The sequence below is a fragment of the Ammospiza caudacuta genome, chromosome 6 (assembly GCF_027887145.1).
Source record: "Ammospiza caudacuta isolate bAmmCau1 chromosome 6, bAmmCau1.pri, whole genome shotgun sequence".
NCBI classification, from domain to species: Eukaryota; Metazoa; Chordata; class Aves; order Passeriformes; family Passerellidae; genus Ammospiza; species Ammospiza caudacuta.
The window spans coordinates 27,123,877-27,150,897 of NC_080598.1; the positions used below are offsets into that span (position 1 = coordinate 27,123,877).

Consider the following 27,021-nt stretch of genomic DNA (forward strand, 5'->3'; position numbering starts at 1 on the left):
AGGAGAAAAGATCAGTATCTCCCACTCCACTTACCCTTCTCAGGAAGCTGTGGGGAGCCATAAGGTCACCCCTCAGCCTACTTTCTCCCAACCTAGGAAAGCCAAACTCTGGATACAGTTGAGGACTTCAACACCATTCTCAAATTTTGAGTCCCAGAACTGCACACAGTACTCACGATGAGGTCACTTGCTAAACAGAGTGTTTGTGTCAATGACTAACAGCAAGTCTGATTTCTCTCTAGAGAATTATGGGATATTTTTGTAATTACTATCCGCTAAGGGCAAGAACAGCCGACAGTACACAATTCATGCACAGAAAAAATGCCACTGCCCTATGTCCCACAGCTCAGTGTCTGGATGGTAGTCTGAGCAAGCAAGAGAAAGACTAATATGAAAAAAATATTCTTTCATGTGTTTACAGTCTCTTAGAACTGCAGTATGCAACAAAGTCAGAGGAGTAGAATTCTGCAAGGGCAGGATATTAGGCTTATTTTTATTATGTCTTTTCTCAGATGTACAATTATGTTGAGGCTCTACCTCAGTTATGGGACATGGTTCTCTCTCACAGAATTAAGTTGTCTTGTCACTGGGTCTGGTAAAGCTATACTGTAATTAAGATCAGCTTAGTGGTATTAGTAATACCATTAGGTGTTCTGCCTCCCGGTTTCCAGGATCTTTGTCTAAAGCATGAATAATTTTGGCTACTTTAACTAAATATACAATTATATACAAATGTATAATCATATACAAATATATAAATTATATTTACTGATGTATATATCATTAGAGCAACCAGAATTTGCCATGCATATGAAAACAAGTCTATATTCCATGACAAAGTAAAACAAAATATAAAATCCTAGAGATGAAGGAGTAAATATGCTGTTTGACCTCTTTCTCTTTCATGACCATTACTAAGCTGCCCATAAGAGGAAAATGAACAAAAAGATCACTATCATTATGGCCTCATTTACCCAAGTACCCTATCTTCTCAAAGCCATTCCAGCCTTGGAAGACAGGATTGCAACAGCTATGCTATTTAATACTCTCACCTTGCAATCAGTATTGGTGGTGGCCAAGTCCCACATGGACAGCATCTGTCTTAGACACACTTATCTTAGATGGACATGGGATATCGATATAGAAATCGGTATGCAAACATAACACAGGGCAAACACTGAATATAGACTATTAATGGATGACAGGAGTTTACCTTTTTTGACCTTCATTAATGTACATTAATTTGATAATGGAAATAAAAAACAGATCTTAATTGAATTAGGGAGTATCTATGCCAAAGAATAGGGTTCAGCTTTGTTTTAGTAAAAGACAATGTTGTTGTTTATACTCTCAACTGTTATTAACTTCGAGGACAAGACAAGCATCTTTCTTCAGTTTTTAAAAGGATACTCATAGTGACACCCATGATAAGCAATGACCTGTCAGGTGTCCACCTTCCAGGGACCCTATGCTGGTAAAAGTGAACAGAGGATTGGTCTTAGAAGAAAGAAATCAAGTGGAATGGTTTCTAATATCCACTTTCTAACACAGAATTTCACTGTATGTGAAGGGCATCAGCACAGTTATTTTCTGGCTCTTATGAAATCTAGGGCACTTGTAAAAATGCCCAAGTACTCCAGAGAAGTGGAAGATTAATGGCATGGTCTTTCTTCCTTCTGTAAGTCTCTTCAGTATTTCCTTTTTCGACCAATTGAATAAACATCACTACAAACCCACAGTTGGGCCTTGGAACTGTGTCCCAAGGCACTTGGAAGCAGTCAAGAGGAGGCGGGCCAGCAAGGTCTCACATAGTGCTCCTTGTACAAGCCCGGCCTCAGGAGAAATTGCACTCGGGGACTTAAAGATGAGGTCCGGATTATTCAGATAGAGGTTATCAGAGGAATGGGAGAACGACTGAAAACAGTTAGCAATATCGAGCTAAAAGAGAAAGACGGATGCCAAGGCGAACTGAGGTGATGCCACCCTCTAAGTCCAGGGAGAGTGACCCACGGCACTCTCACAAGCGAGACCACAGCACTTCACTTGGGTGGAAGCCAGCCTTGGGGACCCTCCTCCCCCAACACCAGGGCGGCTCCGGGCCCTGCAGGTCAGCTGGCCGGTACAGCACATAGATGAACGAACTCACGGACAGGAGCCGAACTCAGGGCAGCTCCCAGAGCTGCTTCCCTCCCGCCCCCGCCACGAGGGGGATCCCGGCCAGGGAGACTTCCCTCAGTCCCCTCCTCACCCCACGGCTGCAGGCCCTTCCCAGTGTGGAGGCAGGGTGGAACGACGACAAGAACCGGCGCTGCCCTCTCGGCACCCTCCTCCGACCCCACCTGCCTGGGCAGAGCCCACTCCCGTTAATTGGATCAAGGGCCGGGCGGCGGGGGCGGGGGCGGGGAGGCGGGAGCTGCGCCGAAGCTGCCCCGCCGCTGCCATCGGAGCACCCGGAGCCTGGGCCCGCCCCGCGGGCGCTACTGGAGGCGGGGCGGGACCCCCAAGTCCCGCGGTTGAAATAGGGGGAGGGCTCAACCGCTCCCTCCCCCAAGTGGCCGCTGCCTGCTGAGCGTGCCGCCGTGCCACGCCGCCTGCGAGGTAAGCGGCTGGGTCACGGCTGTGGGCTCCGCTCTCCCGGGCCCGGCGCCTTTCGGTCCTGTGCCCCGTGGGGTGCCGGGGGTCCTGGCGGCGGAGCCCGTCCTGGTCCCGGCGCCGCCTTCCCGCGGTGGGCAGCGCGTCTCGGGACGCGCTGGCAACTGTGAGGGAAAAGTTTCCTCATGGAAAGGGGGCGGGTGGGGGAGGCGGTACCCGGCTGGGCGCTGGCTGTGGGCAGGAGGGGACTGGGAGGCGGCTCGGTGCGGTTCGTCTGGAGGTGCAGCGGAGACCCCCGGTAGGTGCGGGAGCGGCGGCGCGCGGGGCTGGGAAGTGCGGCAGGGCTGCAGTCCCGGCGGGTTGTTCGCGAGGGGCTGGAGAAGCTCTTGCCAGAGTTTCGCTCCCTTTGCTTTCCTAATCTTCGCCGGGTGCCCCGCCGCCGGCCTCCCGGGGCCGGCCCGCTGTCGCCGCCCCGTCACTGGGGGCTGCCGAGGCTCCCCCTCCCTCTGGAGCCCGCGCCTCCGCTCCGCCGCGGGGACAGGGGCCTCTTTGTGCCGGATCCGCGCAGAGCCGCTTCCCACTCTGAAACCGGAGCCGCGGGCGCTGGCAGCGCTGTGCAGAGTGGGGATAAAGCGGCTTCCCAGGACCCCCTGGGAAAGGGGCCGTGCCGGGGCCCATGCTAGCGGGGCTGCAGTCCCTTGTCTCCGGTGTCCCTGTTGGCGATCTGTGAGCCGCACTCGGGGCAGCTGAATGGAGAAGTTCGGCAGACGGGACAGTTCTGTCCTTGTTCGTCCTCTTCCTCTCTCCTGGCTGCCGACAGCAGGGAGGGGAGGGCGAGGGACAGGCACCAGGGGTGCTGCCTGTGGCTGTGTCACCGGACCCCTGGCAGGTTGCTGGGGTTACCGTGTCCTCTCCAGCCTAGGGCAGGAGAAAGCTGATAAACAGGGAGGGTATTAGTGGGCCTGAATATCCAGCGCTTGAGAAGACAGTCTGATTTGTCGCTGGGCATGGGAGGAGGGTTCCACGGTCTCTGCAAAGCTATCGATAAGTGAAGCTAGCGTAGCCCAAACGCATTAACCTGTTCCACCACTTCCTGTGCCAACTATGTGTTCTTTCCTTGCTTCAGTTCTTCAGGTATGCAAGAAGGCTCAGGCTTGGTGGGGCGGGTGAGGTTAGCTGACCACCGCCAGACACTTGTTCCTGGCCCTAGGAAGTAGTCTGGCCTTTTTGTTCACTCTTTGACCCACCTTATAGAACTGGTGCTCCCTGTTTCCTGAAACTGGAAGTGAACTTCTCTCTCCTTCAAATCAGCTGCCGGTCTAATTCGCACAAAGGAATTTCTGATACGAGGGTAATTGATTGCAGTACAGAACCCAAGCAGAGCCTCCCACTCCACCCTGACGTTGAAGTGTCACTAAGCCTTACAGTGGGTGACTCAAGTCATTCTCGGGAAGGAATGAGAGCAGAATGCACAACTGCAGTGTGTGGGCTAAAATGACAGGGTCCCGATACTCCATGCTCCAGGTGTGAGCTGGTCTTTGGGTGGAGTCAAAGTGGAGCTTCTGCCCATGAGTTGTGTAACTGGGCACATTCTTTCATGTAAGGATTCACCTTTCCCTGAAGTCCACAACGTGCTTTGTGTGAGATGGAGTCTGCTTTGATAGTGTTTTGTGTAATTAATGGTATTTCTCTAGAAGTTCCCTAAAATATTTACTAGATTGTCCTTTGAGTTACAGCTTGGAACAGAATGAATGTGTGAGCTTGATCAGCTGCCTGCTGTCTTCCCTGTTTTGTGCCTGGTCCATTGTATTGCTTTACTGGCTTTTTAATTTTTTTCTTCTGATCTGTGTGTTTGAGCTTCTCTGGCTTGCCTGCACTTGTTCAGGTGAAGACTGTCTTCTCAAGCTGAAAAAAAAACAGTAACCTGAGTGTATCACCTATGTGTTTGGGCGAGAACAACTGCCCACCTGAAACTCTATTATCAAATGTCAACAAGTGAATAGGCTTGTGTGTGGCTGGACTGCACCAAAATGCTGCAGGTCACTGGCAGACCATGTGTGTAACCAAGTCATAAAAGCCTGAAAATTTTATGGACCCAAATTAATTTCTTCACAGGATAATGATTGGTGGTTTTAGTCATTTTAGGTTTTTGTGGATTTTACAAGACCTAGCCTGAATCTTCTGGGCTTTCCCTGGATGCTCATAAATTTACAAGAAAAAGAAAAATATGTATCGGAGAATCAATGTATATTTACACGCATGCATATATATATCAATAATACAATTATATATACATATATATTAGGTAATGTATATATACATACATAATATGAATATGTAATACAAAAATATATATACAGTAATACAATAATGGGACTTCTTAGGAGATGCAAAGATGTAAGAATGCCTTTACCACCACAACGGGGTGATGTGAGCTTCTGTCAGAACTCATGATATCAGCAAGCAGGGCAAACACTGTATATTCTTTATTCTGGCCATCTTAAGGGCCGGTGATTATTCAGTTGTTGTTTGAACTGTTTGGTCTGTGTCATGGCTAGCATCCAGGGATTGAACAAAAGCTAAAAGTATCTGCTTATAGCCTGAGTGGAAAAAGCTATACTCTTGATCAGAGAGCATTAATAACTGCCTCTATTTTTGCCATCAGCTGATCAGTGATCTGTAAATTTGGGCTGCTCTTGAGAGTTCATGGGGAAATGCCTGAACAATACAAGAGCTGTTTAAGCCCTTTAAGGAGCTCTTATCTTTTTAAAACAGACTTTGTGATCAGACAAGCTGTTTTATCACTAGTTACTCAGTGCAATGGGTGTAGAGGGTACTCTGTGAGAGGCAACTGTGACAGATAGATTTTAAAAAACCCTTAATATTTAGTCTAAGACTTCAGTGGATGGGTCAGAAAACAGTGACTGCTGTATCTGGAAGTTTTCACAAAGAATTTAGCATTTTGCTCTTTGAAGAATTAAAAAAGAGCTTGGCATCCTTGAAGCAGTTAAGAAGCTGTTCAAGTGGTTGCTTTTTGCCACTACCCTGCAGCATGGTGATGGCTGTAAGTTAACATCAAAATGCATTCTTGACTGTTTGGGCACAAGTTTTTCCAGCAGCACAAAGGAAAATGTTGTACAAAGAACCTGGTGCATCCTCTGCTGTAATCATCCAGCTTTGTTTCAATAATGGTACATTAGTCTCCAGTAGCTGGGCACTGCTGTAAGGCAGTAAATGTGACTGGCATCCTAATCACATTTGGGCCTTCACTGGTTTCTCCTTGCTGTGAATGGGATGATGGGAATGAGCCTTTCAGACTTGGGATAGTTGGAATTTGTGTGTTAAATCTAGTGATTGTCACTGGGCGCTGTAGTTTGTTGAAAAGGCATGTGAGAGATCTCCATGGTACCGGGGGCCTGGATCCAGAGGCATTAGGTTTGTATGGGATTTTATGCTCTCTTAATAGGTGACTGTGGTAGGACTCTCTTTATTGCAACTAAGTTTTTCCAGGCTAGAGGAGTTAGAATTGCTGCAGGCAAGCCATAAGTAACAGTGCTGGCAAGTCTTCAGCCTCCTCAGTCCTGTCCCTACTGTGAGCTCGCCCAAACTGTCTCTCCTGTTTGCAGGAAGACACAGTACTTGCCTCCTGGGCTCTCAGGGACATAGTCCTTTCAGTCACCTACAGGTGATTTGCTGTTGGTAGTAACTTCCTGCCATCCCTCAGTACAGTACCCCTGCTGCTGAGCCAAACCTCTCCCACTCCTGAGGGTGCTGAGCTGCACCAGCTGCAGTACTGCTGTGCAGAGCTCTGAAGTGGCCTTGCTTTTTCTGACAAGGGCAAGAAGCTTTCATGGATGATTGAGAGAAGATGTAGCACATTTGACCCCTTGAATGATTGAAAGTATTTACTTCTGCTTCTTGATGTTTTCAGTCAGCTCTGCCTTGGACAAGGACTGGTGAGCTATGGTAACCCATGGGAAACCTTGCTGTTGACTCCAGCAGGCTTCTACTCCAATGCAAGCAAACAGCTAGGGTTTTGAGCTGCTTCAGGAAGCCTTGCAGGGGAATAAAGCCCACTGGATTGCTTTGTTGTGCTTGTGGTTTTTTTAAAAAGCCTTCCAGTGTTCTTTCCTCACATGTCAGGGTGAATCTTGAGGACCAGAAACTGAAATCATTCCTTTGGGCAGTGGACTGAGAAAGCAACTAACATTCCAGTGATGCTGAACATTAAAATCTATCCTGTCACGTGTGTACTTTGGGCTGCCTGCCCTGTTTGCCCGTGTTCTCCTAAAGTATTCTGAATAAAATTTAGGATATGAAGTGTTAATAGTTCTCTTCTGAAGTGTTAACAGTTCTGTTTTTCAGCCTGAGATCCAAAAACTTATTTTAAGAGGCACTACTGATACTAAGGAGCAGATTCTGTGCAGATACTATGAAAGTAGATAAAAGCTGCTCCATGACATGCAGGGCAATGAACTTCAAGAAGAATGTGTGAAGTATTTGTGGCCTTTCAGTAGAAGAATTTCAGCCTTTCAGTACTTAAAAGGAGCTTATATAAGGAGGGAGACCAACTTTTTCCATGGGCAGATGGTGATCAGACAAGGGGGAATGCTTTTAAACTAGAGGAGAGATTTAGATTAGATGTTATGAAGAAATTCTTAAAGTGTTGCTAGAACAGGTTGCCCAGAGAAGTTGTGGATGCCCCATCCCTGGTAGTGTTCAAGGCCAGGTTGGATGGAGTTTTGAACAACCTGGTCTAATGGGTGGCATCCAAGCCCATGAAGATGGGCATGGAACTAGATGATCTTTGTGGTCCATTCCAAGCCAAACCATTCTAATAGTCAATGAAGTATGAATCTCCACAGAGCAGGCCAGTTCCTTATGGCTTTCCTACTTCAACCTTGTTACCTGTATCTCTGGGAAATCTGTCAGAAAGGTGTATGAATATGTTTGGAAGTGGAGTGCCTCCCAAGTGGCTGATCTGCCAAACTCTTCTTGAACCAGGAGATGCTACAAAGGGAATATAAGTTCTCCTCAGTCCACAGAGCAAAAGATGCATTCTTTTCACATCTGGTCCCATAAAAAATGCAAAATGACTCTGTGTAAAAGCTATTCTGCAGTCCTTCCAGTTCTTATGGTATTGAAATCTGCCTTAAGTTGCAGTTGTTTTTATGCAGTTTAGATTTTCCTGCAGAATAAACCTAGCTCTGGTGAAAAAAGAGCCTTGCTGTCAAAGTGGAGGAACTGGTGACACCTGGAACAGAAGCAATGGGTAGGATGCTTTAACCTCATTCTTCTTTACCATGAGAGATGCCCTGGCACTCAGTTTTATCTTACTCAGCTCTCAAATCAAGGAGTTGGTTGCACTCCCTTCTACTGACACTTTGGAACCCAAAACTCTTCAGGGAACTGGATGAACTTCAGAAATGCCTTGAGGATGATCTTCAATGTTTTTTTCTCCATTATATGAATATTTGGAAGGAAAGTATTCACATAATAAGCAGTTCTAGTAAATCAGCTTTTACCATGTAAAACCAGAAACCTATTTGATGCAGCCATAGATAAAGAAATGCAGTACTTTGAAATAATTTACCATGATTGTCACACATTTGGTCTGAAGGACAAATTTCTTCCAACTCTTATTTCCCATTCCCCTTTTTCAAAAAGCAGCCAGTGGAAAATACAACTGTTGGTAAAGGAAACCCAGAAGGCTCCAGAACTACAAATGAGTTAAAAACTCACTGTGGCTTCCAAGTGGGAGAAGGTAGGAGAGAAGGCTGGAGATTTCTGACTGCTGTGCAGTCTAGTGAGGCAAGAAACCACCAGAAGCTCATTGTTAGAATGGAGCCAACTGGCTTGTGGCTCCCACAAAGTTTGATTGCATTGAGTGCAATCTGCTTCCTTAGGACTTCTAATGCATTCATGTAAACTTGATCCCTGCTCTTGGCATTGCAAGGTGATTCAATCACAGGAGAATATTCCAGTGGCAGGAACTTACTGGAGTTCGTCCCCCTACCCACTCCCCATCCACAACCACAGGAAACACCCTTGCTCACCACTTCCTATTGCTTCTGCCTTCTTTACTCAGGGTTAGATGAGTTCAGGGCATTTTATTCTGTTTGGATAAGTGTTGTTCATGTAAAGATCCAAACAAACCAAACTTCTTATTCCAAGCCTAGTTGGAGAGGATAGACTGGTCCAACCTGCTACTGCAATAACTTATCTTTACTTAAAGTTCCAGGCAACTGTGTTACAGAATGGGCTATTGATCTTGCCAGTTAATAAATGCAGAAAAGAATATTAGCAGATAAGATGTAGATTAAATCCTGGAAAATGTTTGCATTCAGTGTGGATTGAGACTGCTGAGGAGGGATATACTAGCTCTTACTAGAGCTTTAAACACCTGTTTATCAGTGATTTAGGAAGAAAGAACTTCCAGTAGTTTGGGGTCCTATCTGAAGAAAAGGGAGGTGCATGTGTTTGGTGTTTGCTTGCAGAGACTGATGCAGCAGGGTGGGAAATATCCAGCGTAGAATCAAACAAGTGAAGAGGCCAGGGAGTGGGACAGCAGCAATTACAGGTTCTCCATATCTGCCTGGGTTAAACCATTGCCCTGAGAGAGTGATAAGAGAGGGAGTGTGAGAGCTGGAAAGTGGGCATGCTGTGACTAAGGAGTGAACAGGAATGATGCTGTTAACAGGTCTAAGAAAGCAGCTAGGGTAGTGCTGTTCCTGGTAACTTGTATGTGTGGCTTCTTACTAAGCTGTCACCTGCAGCTGCTAAATATATAGACACAACATACATGTTTAAGTTATACCAGCAACCATTTGGAATAAAAATTAACATAGCCTATTGCCCTGTTTGAGTATGGTACACAATGGTTCGCTGCTGGCTTTTTCCCTCCTTCAGCTCTGTATTTGAGATTGATATTTTTTTTAATAAAAAGAACAACTGGGGAAAAAAATGTGACATTTACCTTGATAGCCCACTACATTCCTTCATTAACATTGTCTCATACTGTCATGTTAACCAGAATAGATCTGTGTTCCTGTAATATTAAAGATCTTCTACATCATATTGGAAATAAAAGCAGATTTTAAATTTTTTCTTGGTAAAACAGTTTCTGTCTGGTAAAGCTATGTCAGCCAGGAATCTTAACCCCTAGATCAGCAGCAGTGTATTAGTAGAAGCCTGTCCTGTAGCCTTGGCTGCTGACAGGGAATAGCTAACAGTAGAAAGGATTGAGTTCTGCATGAGCACTTTGAAAACAGCTTGGGGTGGCACATGGGGAATGCCTGTCATCAGTACATTAACTTGATCTGAATGTGAAGACTAAGCTAAAGAAGCTGTGGTCTGGACTCAGGGGGTCAGCTCTTCAATCTTGGCTGTGTTTTAGTATTTTGGTATAATCATTGAGAATTTTGCTAGTGGACAGCCACATGATCTCCAGAGAATCATGGGCTGGGAGATGGGCTTCTGTAAGTGACCTCTGTGTGTAGTTACTGTTCTGACTGCTGTCTCTCTGACCTTTCCCTGGCTGGAGAAATGAGCTGAAATCTTGCTTGAAACTGTATTAGACAGCTCTGGCAGGCTTCAGTCCTTAGGGAGAGGCTGGGAAACACTGGCTTAGTCCCTTTCCCAGTCAGGTGACTGCTGAGGGCGTGACACTGCAATAAGATAAATACCTCTAAGGGAATTTTTGGGGGATCTTTGTGTTACTTGGCATTCTTTCTAGCCGTGGACAAGAACTGTCCCCTCTTCAGAAAGGTGAGTGTATGCCTATAAATGCCAGACTGTCTACATAATGGCAGTGGAGAGGACATTACTGGACACCATCCCAGTTACTGGTGCAGAGCTACTGGATGTGCAGTTCCAGAGCTGGGGAGTCTGGAAAGGACATCCTGTCCCATGCCCCATTTCATTCTCTCTGTTGGGGACCTTCCTAGCTCTGCTGTACCAACAGCAATCGCGTTTGTTACGCTGCTGGAGTGACGTGGAACCTCCTGGCTTCAGCTCTCTAGTTTCATTCTGACAAGTTGGAAGGGAAAAAAAAAAAGGGATTTCATGCTGTAAGGGAAGGAGGGGCTGCCATTTTGTGTAGTTGGATTGTTCAGATTGAAACGTTCATCTGCAACCTATACTAGAGTGCCAGTGTTTTTGGAGGGAAAATAATGCCTTGTGGTGCTGTACAGAAGAATGACCAGGGAATCAAACAAATTGGTTGCAGAAAATATCAAATTCCTGCTTTCTGGTGGTTGTTGTCTTGAGGTGGAAATTGGTTAGTAGCAACCTATTACTGATTACAACTTTTGCTTAGCTTGGCATTAGCACCTATATAGAAATTGATCCACAATAAAAACGTGTCTTCACCAAAGCCTCACTTACTAGATAAATGTTACTCAGTTTGTTCCTACATGTGTCTGTATCCAGCATTTGCTGTTGTAGTTGGGAAAGGGGAGTTGAGCAGAAGGCCTTGTCTGGTGCAATATACAAGCTTTGTTTGTGTGGATGAATTCCTGCAGGACTGCAGCCCTTTGATCCCTTGGAGAGTTCAGAGGTTTGATCTTGGGGAACTCAGGAAAACAGCTGCTCATAAGGACTCTCAGGAGGCAGTCAAGCAATGCATAGAAGTGGTGCCTTGGGCATTTGGAGGCTGGAAGTACTGGAATGTGGTATAGATGGAAGAGAATTTCTGTGGTTTACCTGCCTGAGGGAAAGCTTTCAATGGACAACAGCTATTATTACTTTTGGATCTACAAGTTTTCTTTGTGGATCAGGACCCTGTTGCACAGATGCTGTGAAAGCATGAAGCAACAGGGTACACCCTACAATGCATAATGGATTTCACATGTTTTTGAAAGGGAATGTTTTAGCCTGAGACCTTGGTCTGAGGGCAGGGATCTGTGGTCTGAGACGTGTCCCTGACTAGATCACGAGTGAGAATAACAACATGGTTTAAAGGTAGAAACAGCTCTATCACAATGAGCCCTCAGGTATTTTCTGGAGTGGAGCTCAGTACCAGTGAGACAGTCATGAGCCATTCCATCTTTCTGCAGCTAAAGAACAAGAAGCATTTTTTTGATAACTTAATGGGGGGTTGAAAGCAGGTGTGGCCTAATAATTATGTTGGCTCCTAAGTGAGAGCAGGTATGTGGGAGAAGAAGGGAGGTATCTTTTCTAACACAGCAAGCAGAAATAGTTGTAGCTGTCATTTGCATGGTTCGATTTGCCTGATGTTGCTGGTTGTAGTGGTGTCTGTGATGCCTTTATCCATTAATCCTCTGGAGGTGTGAAATTAATGACAATGTAGTCACTCTTTCCCTCTTCTTCAGAGACCTTATCTTGCAGGAGCTGCTGTGAGGTCTTAAGTAGCTCTTAACTCTGAGAGCTGATAAACAAAGGTGGGAAGGTAGGCATAAACATTCCTTTGCCCTGCAAATATGATTTGCTAGATAGCCTCCTCTTAGCATAGGTGGCAGTGGCATCAGGAGGAGTCGTGTGTGTGGTACTGGCCCACAAACAAGACTCCAAAACTGTAGTCGATCCAATATAACTCCAGCTACGTTGCTCATACTGTACAGGCCCTGCCAGCCCTCCTGAATCATTTGGTGGCTCTTGCTAAATCACGCTGTCCATGAGATATCCCTGTCATCTTTGCTGTAAAACAATGTCTAGGCTTTGGCACATATATTTACTTTTCCCATCAAACTTGGGTTTTCCCTGGTCTCAAACACTTAGTGGCTCACACCATGTGGTGTTTCAGGAATAGATTGGCATGAAGGGGTGGACTGGCAATCTACTTGCTCATCCAGGGCTCACTCAGGGTGACAGCAGCAGCTGTTCTTTTCAGCCCCTCTGTGCAGTACTAAGTACCTTCCCTATATCTGCATGCAGATCCAATTTGATCTGCTGACTGACATGGGCTCATGAAATATGTAAAGTCCAGAAAAAGCCAGCAGGAAAGGGTCCTTCTTGTTCTTTGACCTTTTTGCTTCTACCAAGCTGGATTTTTCTGGATTTTTATAAAGGCTTTACAACTGCTATGGAAATATGTACTCAACTGACTGCTTACTCAGTCATGGAGATTAGTCTGTAGAAATATCACTTCATTGTATTTTCCCCCCAGCTACTGTGCTGATGACTACAGTAAAGCCTTAAGCTGTGGCATGCTTTGGCACATGATATTACAGATGCTGCAAAATCATATGAATTCAAAAGTAGGTTGAAGAAATTAATGGAAGAGAAATCTGTTAAATGCTCATTCATAGGTGGCACATCCAGCTCAGGGAAGTTCCTGTCAGCAAGTGGTTAGAGGCTTGGAGAGCATGCAGGGAGGCATCATGTATGCTTGCTCTGTTGTCAAAGTGAGGGAAGGTATCTCCTTTTGGCTGCTGTCTAAAAAGGCTATGAGGCCATGATAAACCTTAGTCTGATCCAGCACAGCTACTATTATATTTCAGAGCCTGTTAGTGATAGTGAATATGCTTATTTTGAGTTTGTGTCTCCTGAGAAAGCAAGCAGATGTGACTCAAATTCTAACAGGGAAACTGCAGAAAGAATGGATTCAGAGTTTGGGATGTTTGCTTAGCCTGACTGTCCCTCAAATGAACAAACATACTGCCATACAACAGCTTTCCACATTTACTCCCCAAATTACGGTGCCATGTAGTCAGCCTGAATAGGAAAGAAGAGATGGAAGGCATGTTTATCATTCATTGCTTCCTGATAAAGTGGGGATAGGGGAGTAGCGTGGAAAAAGTGATACAGTGTTCATGTGTCATGTATCATTGATCTGTCTTCATCAAGAGAAAGAAAGAAAGGATTGGTTTTAAATACACTTTTACATACCTTCACAAAGTTTTTTTTTAATCATAGCAATTTTAGGAATGTTTAGTCTGTTTTTTTTCAGGGACTACAGGGAAGCCATAACCGTATTCCCCCTCAACCTCTTGCCTTCCCCTTCCTCACCAAAAGTCAATAGTTTGCAAAAACCCAATTTGCTTTTCTTTCTTTCCTTCTGTTTCCCTACCTTCTTTCATTTCCTCTCAATAATGGTCTTACCATCTGGCTAAAGATCCCACTTCCATGTTTTGCAGTTTCTACTCTCAGCTGCCCTAACCTTCTAGCCTCAGCTGAGTGCATGCTGATGACTGAGAAGGGATTTTTTTTTGTTTGTCTGTAGTTGAGGTTTTTTGTTATTTTTGTCTGTTTTTTTTTTTTTTTTTTTTTTTAAATAAGTAAACTTTTTAGATTGAGGTAAATCTCCAGGGATGTAAATGTGAGATAAACAAAAATATCTTGTTCTGCCCTGGCTTTTCTTAGCTTCTGCAGACCTTGTACTTCTCTTTGCTCTGTGGAAGGCTGATGACTATTACCTGTACCATATAGCAAAATAAAGTATTTCTGAGAATGAGATGGGAACAGCTTACAGAAGCAAGGGACAAAAGAGCCCTCCTGCTAGAGGGCCACATTCTACCAGTGCAGTGCTAGATGCTCTTGTACTAAAGGAACTGTAGATCAGAATATGCATTTTGGTGGCTTTTGGTGGCTTTTTCTTTTTTTCTTTATGTAGAGTTATCAAGTTCTTTGACTTGTGTATAAATCTTCATCTTTAGTAGAAGAGACTGGAGAAGGTATGTGTGTCCTTCTCTCTTTGTTCCAAAGGCAGCTTTGTGTAAAAGTGTATGCAGCAAGGGCATGCAGGCAGTGGGGTTTGCTAAACTGGACACTGTCCAGTGAGGGGGAGCAAGGCCCCATGTGGGGTGCCTGGGTGCTTATTTTAGGTCTTTCTGGCCCAAGCCATTCCCTGTGCTCAGCTGTTGTGATGCTACCTTTCCTGCACAGTGCTGTCAGCCACCCCAGTGTTTCTATTTTAACTCTCTCTGGGGCTAGATCTTGTGACACAAGGATTTGGCATCTCTGCTACGTGCTGGAACATGGCATCTCGGGAGGCACAGTGGGTGCAGCTGCTATATCAGAGGGTGCCCCTCCTAAGTAGCTGGTAGAAAAGGGACACCCCTTTGTGTGCATCAGAACAGGCATTATCCCTGCAAAGGAGTGTCTGACTGTGTCCATCTCTGTCTCCTCCAGTCTTTTTTCAGAGTCTGAAGAGCTTGAGGCACACTTGCCAGCTTCCCACTGCTCCTCTGCGGCAGCGTCTCGCTTTCAGCTTTCAGGTATGTAGTTACTGAGGCCAGGAGTAGAGTTCCATGCCCTGGAGGTTGTAAGATGGCTTTGCAGTCAGATGACAAATGTGGGGAGGGAGGACAGGGACAGCTGATGGCATGGTGGAGGAATTAATTTTTCAAGGTTTGTGTACCTGGATGTCATATCCCATTTAACAACTTGTTTCAGTGACTGGAATTCAGCATTTCCAGCTTTCTGAAGAAGGCTAATGGAACAGCACTAATACACTTCTGGCACACTCCATGGGATGACACTGGGCAAATGTGGGAAATTCCTGAAGTCTGGGTTGGGGTGCTTCACTGTGCAGCTCACGCCACCAAGAAGGATTTGCGTGAGGTGGGAGATGTGGACTCTTGACCTGATCTTCTTCTCTGCTGTGTGCTCTGTGGGCTGGCAGAATGAGCAGATACCTCTCTGGGGTGTGAGGGAAGCTTTTTATAACTAGGAATGTGCAAGAGGAGAAGTGGCAGCAAAGGCCATGCATGCTGCATTAACCTGGGCTCATCTGAAAAGAACTGGGTTTGTCAGCAAGTGACTGCGCTTGGGTCCTGTTACTCCTTCTCTCACTCTTGCACAAGAACAACCCTGAACCTCTCCCCAAGGAATTCATGGCTCCATACCACATCAGGAACAAACTGGCAGTGCAGGCTAGCACAGGGGAATGGGCAGAAGTTTTAACACAGCAGAGAATGACAGGAACCTTTTACCTTCCAATCTAGATGTTGAGCCTAATGCAGTGAGTGTAGTGAAGAGAGCAGCTGTGCAGGGATGTTTCTATGAAGAGAGCAGCTGTGCAGGGATGTTTCTAGGGAAGCAGTGCTGATGGGTAACTGTGCTGTGCTGCCGTTTGGCTGGGTATGCCCCAGCACATTTCTGTACTTCTGCTCAAGCCCAGTTCAGCTGGTGGGCAGCTTATAGGGCTCCTCCCCATTCAAGACATGCCTGGCTGCTGACTGCTTAACCTTGTTTTCCCCAGTCAGTTGTAATCCTGTAATCCTGAGTCATACTGGGAAGCTGGAGTCATCTCCATTGACACAAGACTTTATTTAAAAGTTTTTCAAGGCAGATTTTAAATAGCTTTAGCTACCTCAGCTTCTGTTACCCTCTCCAGGGCTTCGGTTAAGAACAGAATCTCTGCCGAAGTATTTGGTGCTGCTGAAGAGTGTTGGATTCATGAGCATGTCTGATATCTGCACAGCCAAGGCTGGCAAGATTGTCTTCCACAACTTTCCCAATGTGTTACAGGCCTGCCAAGGAGGCCTCTTGTCTGCAGGGAGGGAGGAGGCCAGTTCAGCCCTGGGCATCTTTGCTGGACCTTGCCATCTGCAGCTAGAGTGGCACTGATGACACTACTTGACTGAAGGGCAGCAAGTTGGGCTCCTCCAGCTCCAAGAGCCATGGAGAACTATGCTGTCTGCAAAGGCTCAGCCAGTGCTATGATGGAAATCACTTTTCTCTCTTCTCAGGTTAACTGAAATCTGCAAACATTCTCTGCTGCAAGAAAAAAAGGGTGATGTCATCAGAAGATGATGCTGGCGGGGAAGCTCCTGGGGGCAGTTTCTGGGAGGTAAGGAAGGATAATTGGAATGTGAGGGAGGTAGGAGTGTCATCTTACCACCCACTGGTGGAATTGGGTTGAGTTCCAGGTCTGTGGTGACATGTTGCCCTTGAGGAGTGGAAGGGAGGAGCTGTGGGAAGGTTCAGTGCCATGCTGTGTGTTACTGCAGGGAGTAGTGAGTCTTTCTTCCATAGATACTGTGGAATGAGAGTTCCTTGTTCAGCTGACATTGATCTGAGCTGTGAGAGAAGCAAGCAAAGCATCTCAGCTTCTTCCCTCCAGTGCTGTGTCTGCCTGAGACAGCCAGAGGAGGGTCTGAGCCCAGATGCTTCAGAAGGACCCATGTTCCCTCCCTGTGCAATGATGGACCTGCTCTTGTATGTACTGTAGCAATGTGAAAGTCAGTGTGGTCTAAAGGATAATGCTGTGTGACATTGCAGGCTGGGAACTACAAGCGGACAGTGAAACGTGTGGATGATGGCTACCGGCTCTGCAATGACCTTATCTCCTGCTTCCAGGAGCGAGCCAAGATAGAGAAGAACTATGCCCAGCAGCTCACAGAATGGTCCCGTAAGTGGAGGACCAATGTGGAGAGAGGTAAAGTTGGCATATCAGACTGGGAACAGGAAGCAGTCATTGCATTCCCCTCTTTGAGTGCTATCTTTTACTGAGGTGACATTGCTTCCTTGAGGGACCGGCTTGCTTTCCTCCGGAAGGGGGGTAACTTTGTTGGGTGTCTTTTTTGTATATTTGCCTATTTTTGAGTCAGTCCTCTGGTTCACTTGGAGATGTGTTCTCTTGCCATGTGCATGGTTATTAAAAATAAAAAAACTTTGTGCTTAGTTTGGCAAGTCCTTGGGCAGTCCATGTCTTAAATCAATTTGGAGATACCCCCATTAAGGATGTCTTAGCTGTCTTCTCTTCCAGTCTTAGAATAACTACTAATGCTGTGATTTAGTGGCAGTGTGTTCAAACTGATAGTGTCTCACAAAGTAACAGGAGACAATGGGACAGCTGTCCCAAAGGACCTGCTGGTCTGTGGAGCAGAAGCGTAGCCTCAGTCATTAATTAATGCTGCTCTCTGCTCTGAAGCCTAAGCCAGATTTGGGAAGAGATTTTTTTCTACAGAGCCCTTCTCCTAGCAGGCACTGTCTGGGACAGTTGAAGCTGCCCAAAGAAATGCCCACCTCATCCAGCTCTAACAGCCAGTCCAGATGCTGCCTGGTGGAAATGTGGAGACCAGTCAGTGCTGACTTGTTGGATGGGGAAGTGACTCCATACTGGTAGATGTAAGAGGAAGAGATTTTGCATTCCGTTCTGGGGGCAGTAGGTATAAGAGTCTCTCTGGTGCTTGTTCCTGCAGGTCCGCAGTATGGTACTCTGGAAAAGGCCTGGCATGCCTTCCTGACAGCTGCAGACAAACTGAGTGAAATTCACTTGGCTGTCCGGAACCACCTGGCTGGTGAAGATTCCGATAAGATCAAGGCCTGGCAGAAGGAGGCCTACCACAAGCAGATAATTGGAGGCTTCAAGGAAACAAAGGATGCAGAGGATGGGTTCCGCAAAGCCCAGAAGCCCTGGGTGAAGAAGATGAAAGATGTAAGCAAAGTGTGAATGTGGAAAAAGAGATAAGGGTAGTTGAGCTGGCTGCCTGATTTCAAGAGCCACTGGGCAAACAAACTAGGTTAGTCAGAGTAGCAGACAATTCCCAGAGAAGAATGGATATCTCAAGGATCTTCTGTTCTTGTGGTTTTATAACTTCCTTACCATATGGGAAGAACTTAACAGGTTCTGTATTCCTGCACAGCAGGTGAGCACTGAAAAAGAGATCATTTGAAGGTACCACTTCCCACTGAAGCATTGTTTACTAAATGTTGAACTGGCATTCCTGTTAGGTTGCTGCAGACTCTAACAAATGTTAACATGCCTCCTCTGAGTATTGGAGGATCACTGTGTGCAGGATCACAGCTTTTTCTGCATCCCTTCTCCTGCAGGTGGAGACTTCTAAGAAAAACTATCATGCAGCCCGGAAGGAGGAGAAAACGGCCCATACAAGGGAGAACCATGCCAAGGCAGACTCGTCTGTCTCACAGGAGCAGATGCGCAAGTTGCAGGAGCGTGTAGAGAAGTGCACTCAGGAGGCTGAGAAGGTGTGTGTGTGTTCTATGGATGGGGCTCACAAGGACACTCCTTTCAAGGAAAAGCATTGGCGGCAATGTCCCTCCATGAAATTACTCAGCTGAAGCCTCTAAGATGTGAAATCCCATCATCTGAGGTTTTAGTGAGCTAGACTGAGACTTCAGTAACTAAGATCTTGGTCTTTGGAGTTATGCAAGATCCTAATTTATACATGAATTTAAATAAAAAAGGAAAAAAGTGTAGGGGATTTGGTGCAGGGAGTGGAACCTGTAGAGCTGAAGACGTGGCTACCAAAAATACCTGAGTTGTCTCTCCACAAGAGGGAATGTGTGGAAGGTCCTGTATGAAAGAGAGTAGTAAGGAAAAACAGAGAACTTCCAAGAAGATTAGGAGAGCAATGGACTGGCACATCAGCTGTGGGATTTCTTAATTCTTTGGTGTATTTTTTCCACAGTGCAGGGGAGAAAAATCTTACCATTCCCAAGCCAGAGTAGAGAGGGTTGTTACTTCTTTGCCATGGGGGCAACACATCTCACCATTGCTGTGTTCCTGCTACAGTGCAAGGATCAGTATGAGAAGATGCTGGAAGAATTGAATCGCTACAATCCCCGCTACATGGAGGACATGGAGCAAGTGTTTGAGGGCTGTCAGGAGGCAGAGCGCAAGCGATTGTGCTTCTTCAAGGAGATGCTTCTGAATCTGCACCAGCATCTCAACCTCTCCACCAGTGAAAGGTACTGGCCCCCATGCAGAGGGGAATCCTGCCAGCCTGGAGTGCTTAGGCTCTGGTGAGGGGTGCCAGTTCTGGGGTGTCTAGAAGCTGCTTGCATCAGGCAGATCTCACTTCTTCCCCTTTGAAGTGTATATTAGAATTGGCATTTGGTCTCTGTAGGGTGACCAGTGCTGGGGTCTGTGATTGTAGGCAGCACCATGCTCCCCAGAGAGGATTTTCTGCCTTTGAACCCTTCCTTTTTTCACTAGTCTCCAGTACTGTCCTGTGTGTGTACTTCTATCCTATGAAAAGCTTCATGTAGCTATGTATGTAATCCCAGGCTAAGGAATGTAGTAACTCTGTTGCCGTCTGGTGTTGAGGGTTATTCCATTCCTATTTTGCCCTTAGTAGAGAGACCTTTTGTGAAGTAATGCCCACGAGTTGCCCTAAGCAGACATTACACAGGGGTAACAGGCGCTGCCAAAAATTTTCTCTGCCCCTTCTATGGTATAGACAACAAATCTGAGCCACCTCCCTGTCCATGTGTGAGAGTGTGCCAAGTTATTTCAGTGCTCACTTAATGAGCTCTGCTGGCACTTGTTAGGCACTGCCACACCAAACAAGCCCGTCCCGTTTGCCAGGCTGACTCTCCAGAAAGGGAGGCTGTGTTTTCCTAGGGCTGAATAGGTGGTGCTCAGTCCTGTGGGATTGAGGATGCTATGTAATTGTGCATGATTACTGGTGGTTCTGTCTGTTCTGGTTGCAGCTTTCATGCATTGTATCGGGATCTCCACCAAGTCATCATGGCTGCAGACAACCAGGAGGACCTGAAGTGGTGGCGCAACACTCATGGACCGGGCATGGCGATGAATTGGCCTCAGTTTGAGGTGGGGTGGCATTCTAGACTCTGGTAATGCTATTTCCAAACAATTAGCTGCTCAGCTGAAACTGGCCATTGCTAGTCTTGTGTTGGAAAGACCATGTCTTTGCTCAGTAGGCTCAGGATGTTGGGCTCTTCTGAAATTGTTGTGTTGCAAGCTGTCTGCTGCCCAAAGGGGCACACACAGGCTGCCAAGCTATACTCCAGCCATCCAACTGCAGGGTCAGAGAACAGGAGGTGGTGCTCAGGACCGTGGGACAGCTCTCTGGGATGATTTTCTCACAGCCTCTCATGTTGCACCTTGGGATTCAACAGAAATGAGCCTGCTATACCAGCAAGGCTGTTGAGCTGACCACTTCAGCTGCTACTGAAGTACAACCTGGTCTTCTGTTGTTCTGTATTGGGTAGAAAAGATGCAGAGTGTTTCTATCTGAGTGGCTTTGATGGTATTACTGGTTTTCCCTGGACAGGAATGGTCCCTTGAAACACAGAGGCAAATCACCAAGAAGGAGAAGAGTGGCAAGATGGCTGATGATGTCACACTGACCAGCATTTTGCCTGCACGAGATGGTGTTGTCTCACAGACCCCTCTGCAGACAAGGTAAAGGCTGAATTCTGGGATACATCATGTTAGGAAAAGTACAGTCCTGCCTAGGGTCGTGAATGAGTTGGGTTGATAAGAGTAATCTCTTCTTTAATTTCCTGTCTCTTGCCCATGGCCTTACCTGTGGCACTCTGGAAAAGGCCATGTAGAAAATGCTGTTTAGGGCAGCTGTTTGGTTTTGGGTTTGTTTTGTTGGGATTTTTGGTCTAGCACATTCTGCCGCACAAAATGCTTTCCTGGTAAAGATCCTTCTAGTGAAAAGATTTAGCCCAGTCTGGCTAGTGCTGTCTGATTCTGGCATGCATTTCCCCAGTTCTTCCTCCCAGACAGGGTGAGAAAAGTTGGGGGTTGTGTGGTTTCCTAAATGAAGGTAACAAATTCTTATTGTTTTTCCCTGGTATGGTGCTGAGCAGTACCTGACAAGTTTGAGTATAGCTGCTTCCCTTGCCAGGAGGCAAGCCTGGAGAATAGGGAGAAGCAAAACAGACTCAAACTACTGTTACAGTAGCTGTCCTGATTTAAAAGGTAGACTCTGGCTGAGCAGAGAAGTGAACTGAGCAGAGAAGAATGGGGATATAGAGATTTTTCAAGGCCACTGCTGTATTTCACAGTTAACTGGATTCAAGGGCCCTATTTGCCAATCTACAGGTTTTCCTATCAAGAGGAGCAGAACAGTCTCTTCTATGACACCCTGAAGGCACCAACCCATGTGAAGTTAGTATGGAACATAGCCTCTGCAGGGTTTTTTGGGTTCCAGGTGTCTGTCCTCTCCTGCTCTTCCTCTCTGCTCTTGTCCCTGACTTGGAAAACATAATTCCAGACATCTCGTGAGGATGCAAAACACAGCTTTTCCTCTCTGTCTTATTCTTGGCTGGAACAATTCTGGATGCAGCTGCGCTGTCCAGTTAGGACTGGCCTTCCTTGTATAAGAAGGTCTGCTAGACTAGGAGGAGGTCATGAACAGTGTGTGTGTGTAAAAATACTTTGACAGTGAGTTATCCTCCTGGCCCTCAGGGTTCTAATGCTAGGGTGCTCTCAACAAAATCTATTATGTCCTGGGATCTCTCTTCCCTGTTTGCCCTTGCTTGACTTTTGGGCCTCTTGCACCCTGTCCTGTAGCAGTCTCAGGGGGAGTCAGGGTGGTGCATGATTCAGGAGGAGGTTGGTGAAAGATCAATCCACTAACAACCATCTTGTCCCCTCTCACCTTCCACACACAGCGGAGGGAAGGAAGACATTTCAGAGTGGTCAGATGAGGACACTCCCAAGAAGTGCCTGGATGCCAACGGGCATGAGGAAGACCTGAAGGTACCAGGTGTACGGGTACGAGCACTCTATGATTACACGGGACAGGAGGCTGATGAGCTGAGCTTTAAAGCAGGTACAGAAGCACCAATCTCTTACTAACCTTCCCCTGTCCTCACTTGGGCTCAATGAATGATTGCAACACTCTGTAAGAATTGGATGTCCACTTGAAAACTGACCTTTATTCTTCCCTTGGTCTGACCACTGCCAGGTCCTTCGAGGTGCATGATACAGTGGGAAATCCAGCTTTTTCTAGACCACAAGGTAGTGAGGCCACATGGCAAGAGACTGCCTAGGCCTTGGTCAGAGTGCAGGGAGAACAGACCCCTGCGTCTTCTTAGGGCATTTATTCTGAATTGTGTCTTGAACCTTTATTAAATGTTTCTCCCTTGCACCATTGATATAAAAATTACCTGGCTGTTCTGGATTGTCTTTTTAAATAATGAGAAGATAGATATTTTGGGAGAAGCTCACATGACTGACATGTACTACTGAAGGCAGAGGTCAGCTGGCAAAAAACAGCTATGCCAACTGTTGCTCAAAATGGGTATCATGAATGGAGATCCTGGCCTGCAGCAGAGGATTGAGCGCTGGAGCAAACAGACCTGTCCCCTTTTCTTCCTTTAGTTAAATTTAAGTTTTCATGTGCCCTCCTCTCATCTTCAAGTGGACATTATGATCTTGGGAGTGTCTGTGATCTTGCTTGTTTTGAGTTTTACATGGTATCTCTGTGCTGTAGCTCTCCAAAACACACCCACTGGAAGTCACTGAAGTCCTTCCATAGCAGAGCCTTGTGCCTGAGGCAAATCTGTGCTGCAGTGTTACCATACTAGTAAACTTTCTAACATTAATTTGTTGCTTTAAAATATCCTGCAATATGGGTGCTCTAGAACTTGACTTTGTTCTTTCTTTCCACTCAGCAGATGAAATGGGGTATGACTTGTTAGCTGTAGTCATCTCCTTTTTGAGTCAGCTCTGAGCAACACATACCATTAAGGAACAGCAGTGACTTTCTGAGACTCTGCCAATGTGGGATGTGCCCATTGATGCAGTCTGACCTCCCTCTCTGGCAGAAGTATGACCTTCTATTGGTTGAGGAGGGGATCTTTCTGCCCCTCCCAAAGTTGATGTGGGAATGTTAAAGGTCTTTCCTAGTCTGAGAAATCCGTTGATCTCATGCCTTACTGGCCAAACCAAATACTCCATCATGGAATAGACATTTTGGGTCCTACCAGCCAGAGCTTAGCAGCTTCTTGAATTTCCTCCCCACTTGCCTATCAGAGGAGCCACTAAGAAAAAAAAATGTCTCAGATCTGTCTGATAACTCTGGTTTATAAGCATGTTCCTTAGGGAGAGAAAAGCAGGCAGAACTATAGGGCCAAAAGATTTCTGATGCTGAATAGAAGTGAAGGTCTGTTTAAGTTCCTTGGCCAAGGTAATAGTACTGAGTATAAATACTGAAGAGATCAGTGATTCTGGCTTTGATTAAACTGCATTATGATAAGGGGAGAAGAGTGTGATGATTGAGACCAATAGTCTTGTTTTTTATAAAGTCATCTTAGGTGGGTAAATGCCATGCTACCTTTCTCAAGGCTGCCTCCTAATGACTGTTCTTACTTTTAGGTGAAGAACTAATGAAGATTAGTGAGGAAGATGAGCAGGGCTGGTGCAAAGGCCGACTTCTCACTGGTCAAGTTGGACTCTATCCTGCCAATTATGTTGAGAAGGTTGGATCATGATTGCTGCTGCCCCACCAGTGCCTCACAGCCATACCAGCATCTCCTGCAGAGGTCACTGGGTCACTCCTGGCCCCAACCCACCTTTGCAGTATATCCAGCAGCTTCTGGACTTTAAAGGCACATATTCCATGTAACTAATGCTTCATTTAAACATCTAGATCTGTAGGGATTTTCTAAAAAATAAACAAGGATGAATAAAGACTTTTCTGAGCACTACAGTAGTGTAGGAGTGCAGAAAGAAACAGACCCTTTTGACTTGCACTGAGTGAAAGGAGGTGTTTTCATGGAGCTCTATAAAAGAGAGAAAGCATACTTCCTTGACTTCAGTGCACATGCATCCATAGTGCATTGGGTGTTGAGGTCTGCCCTGCCTCCAGGCTTCCCGTTCAATGAATTTTTGATATGCAGTGTAATAAGGAACTTCTTCTATTGTTTCCCCTTTTTAGCTCCATCAAGCTGACTGGCAGAAAGGTCTCTATTCTCCCATATATTTTATAAGTTTTCAGTATCCCCCACTTGCAAGCTTGTTGGCTTCCCTGACAAGACAGCTGTTAAAATTGCACAGCTACAACCTGAACATCCCTTTTCACTGCGCTCATTTTTATTGGGATAACCCCAGGAAGGAATGATAGTATAGCTGAGGTACACGAGAAAGAAGCTTCTGTCTTGCATGGTGTGGCTGTTCAGGCTAATGAGTTCTGAACAGACCTGTTGTGCAGCAAGTTGGAGCTGACTGAATGCTCCCTGAACTAGAATGGTCTTTGACACATGAAGGCTGGTTTTAAAATGACAGCCACGTTCCAATGCTGTTCTGCTTAGGATTCCTAAATTGACTTGTGTATGTTGGGGTTTCTAATGCATCTAGATTATTTTGGCTATGCGTCTCTTCAAGAGCACTTAGTGCACAGCAGAGACCCTCTTTTTTTCCTTTCCAATATCTTCTTGGCTTACACAGGGCTAGAAGTGCACTCCCTGCTTTGCCAAAGACCCCTGCACTGTGATGAGGGTTGCACTGTGGAAGTTGCCTGCTGGCTAGCACAAATTACCTATAGAGGGGGAACTCCCCTTTTTGTCCTGAATTGCTGCAAGTGCACTTATGCCCAGTTAAGTGCCATTCAGCAGGGAGGATGTATCCAACATCTTTATCTCACCTGTCCTCATGCCTTTGAAAGCCTGTGAGGCTGCTGGGAAGACCTGATCCTAGTGCTCTGTATATTCCAACATAGGGACTGATTAACCCAAGAGCTTGAGGGAACAAAAAACTGGAAAATCTCCCATTGCCAGAGAAACAAAGGCAAACAAGCAGTTGCTTAAAAATGGCTTACTTAGTACATCTGCCTGAAACTGCTGCTGAAATGCATTTTGAGTTTGTAGTAACCTTCTGTAGTGACATTCTTATTCTGGCCTAGCATGTGTGAGTGACCTGGCTCAGTCAGACTCACAGAACTCAGATGAGCCTCCACCAACCACTTGGAGTGAACTGCTTCAGAGCTGTTTGGAAAAAGGGTGCTACACATAAGAAAGGCTTAAGTCATGGGTGAACATCAAGATTAAATGGCCAGTATTGTGTTAACAGCAGCTAGTAAACCAAAATGTAGACTGAAACAGAGGAGAGGATGGGCATTCAAACACTTAATTTATGAAGATTAAAGTATCACAAATATCTCATTGCCTGGCTGACAACAGAAATAACCCTTTTACAGCATACTGCATGCCTTGAATGTAGTTTGCCATGGACAAAGAAATGGGAGACCACAGAAACTTACAGTTGGAAAGTTTTGCTTGAAATATCCCTAGCAATGTACTTCATGGATGGGGAAGAGGCAACCTAAAAGAAAAAGGCTAAAGCATTTTGCTCAGAGTCTATTATGTCATTTTTCAATAAAAGAGAAAGTATTTCCAAAAGGCAATTAAATAGCTAAACAACACATTAAAAATGCCTGGATTTAGCTATGAATTTAGTTAGCCTAGGTTCAGTATCTGAAGATGCCTCTAAGCTTATGCCATGTAATTGGACATGTTGGTGTATAAGCACTTGGATTTATTTAAAGATCCAGTCTGCTCTCAGTTCTGTGTCCCGGGTAAAAAAATAATTAGTGTTGTGCAGTAATTGCAAGTGTTCCACTTGCTGACCCACACTGGAATGATTTTTTGCTCCTTTGTCTTAGCACACGTGAATGTGAAGAGAGCCTGCCAGGCTTCTAAGAGAGCTGAGATTAAAACAGCAATAAAGTGACCTGAGATGTCCTGTAAACAATACTGAAGTTTCCCTGATTAACCTGCATATTTCAAACACTAATGCTAGACTTTCATGTAAGGTCAAAAAATGGTAGAAGGGAGCTACAGAGGATGACATTGAAAATTTACTTCTAACTCTATTTGAGTTCTAGTCAGGCTGTAATTAGGGATGGAGGTAGGTGTGGCCATAACATGCTAAAGGACAGAAATATCCAGTGAACAGAACCTCTGATTACAGTACAAACAACCTGAAATTCCACAGGACAAAGTCTGAACAGACTTGTTTGTCCTAGGAAAACATGGCCACCTGATTATAGTGGACTGCTTGAAGGTTTCCAGAAATTGTGACATATTGTATCTTATGTGAACAAGTTCTCTAAGGACTGTTTGCACATCAGAAATTCCTGCCAAGAGCTGAAGTAATGGACAGCAGACAATACATTGAGAATGAAAAATTGCTTGGTTGGACTATAGCTCAGAAACAGGCATGACACTTAGTCCTGGCTACCCAAAACCATCTGGATTAGTAAAAGAGAGCCTGTGAAGTAAAGATCTAGCTGGAGGGAAGGATTAAAAAACAACCCCAAACCAACCCACATCTAATGATCTTTTATTAAAGTAATAGCTCTACCTGGATACTTGGTTTTCCACAGAAGCAAATGAGGTTTTGTTAGCCACAAAGGTTCTAGTTGAAACTTCCATGCCATGCCAAAAGTTTTGTGTGTGAACAGAGACATGTACACAGAAACTAATTGCTGTGCCTGAATTCCAGAAGGCCAGTGAAGCCTGTTCTTCCCCCATGGTTTTTGTAAAAAAAAAATACAAATGCACCTCTGTGCCTGATGGGCAACACAGTGAATAATTATCTAGTCATATCTTATTTTTTAATAAAGCCATTCCTTGTGGAAAGCACATACACCTGTGGTTAGCAGATAATTCATTTGGTTCTGGCATCTTCCTGGAAAAGAATTTTGGAACTATCATGCAAAGCTTGAATTTCCTGTTGATGAATGTTTAGGAAGAGGAAGTTAAAGATTATCTATGACAGATCACACCCATTTCCCCAAA

General features: G+C 45.5%; 1 protein-coding gene across 3 annotated transcripts; it reads left to right on the forward strand.

Annotated features, from left to right (window-relative positions):
* The first annotated feature begins 2,509 nt into the window (after nucleotides 1-2,509).
* On the forward strand, nucleotides 2,510-26,865 carry PACSIN3 (protein kinase C and casein kinase substrate in neurons 3). Of its 3 annotated transcripts, none has more exons than XM_058807967.1 (12): nucleotides 2,510-2,598; nucleotides 14,683-14,768; nucleotides 16,245-16,345; nucleotides 16,777-16,933; nucleotides 17,700-17,935; nucleotides 18,331-18,486; nucleotides 19,034-19,209; nucleotides 19,954-20,074; nucleotides 20,538-20,668; nucleotides 21,320-21,385; nucleotides 21,892-22,052; nucleotides 23,600-26,865. In XM_058807967.1, the coding sequence occupies exons 3-12, from the start codon at nucleotides 16,292-16,294 to the stop codon at nucleotides 23,713-23,715; spliced, it is 1,374 nt and encodes a 457-aa protein (XP_058663950.1). In that variant the 5' UTR covers nucleotides 2,510-2,598; nucleotides 14,683-14,768; nucleotides 16,245-16,291; the 3' UTR covers nucleotides 23,716-26,865. The 3 variants fall into 3 exon arrangements, with proteins under 3 accessions (XP_058663950.1, XP_058663952.1, XP_058663951.1); XM_058807968.1 differs by lacking the exon at nucleotides 2,510-2,598 and adding an exon at nucleotides 2,839-2,890; XM_058807969.1 differs by lacking the exon at nucleotides 21,320-21,385.
* Nucleotides 26,866-27,021: the final 156 nt, after the last annotated feature.

What these genes read in the sequence shown, in the direction of transcription:
- PACSIN3 (XM_058807967.1), top strand. Translation starts at nt 16,292, where the DNA reads ATGTCATCAGAAGATGATGCTGGCGGGGAAGCTCCTGGGGGCAGTTTC. An exon ending in TGAATTGGCCTCAGTTTGAG is followed by an intron (nt 20,075 to 20,537) that starts GTGGGGTGGCAT and finishes TTCCCTGGACAG; the next exon opens with GAATGGTCCCTTGAAACACA. An exon ending in CAGACCCCTCTGCAGACAAG is followed by an intron (nt 20,669 to 21,319) that starts GTAAAGGCTGAA and finishes GCCAATCTACAG; the next exon opens with GTTTTCCTATCAAGAGGAGC.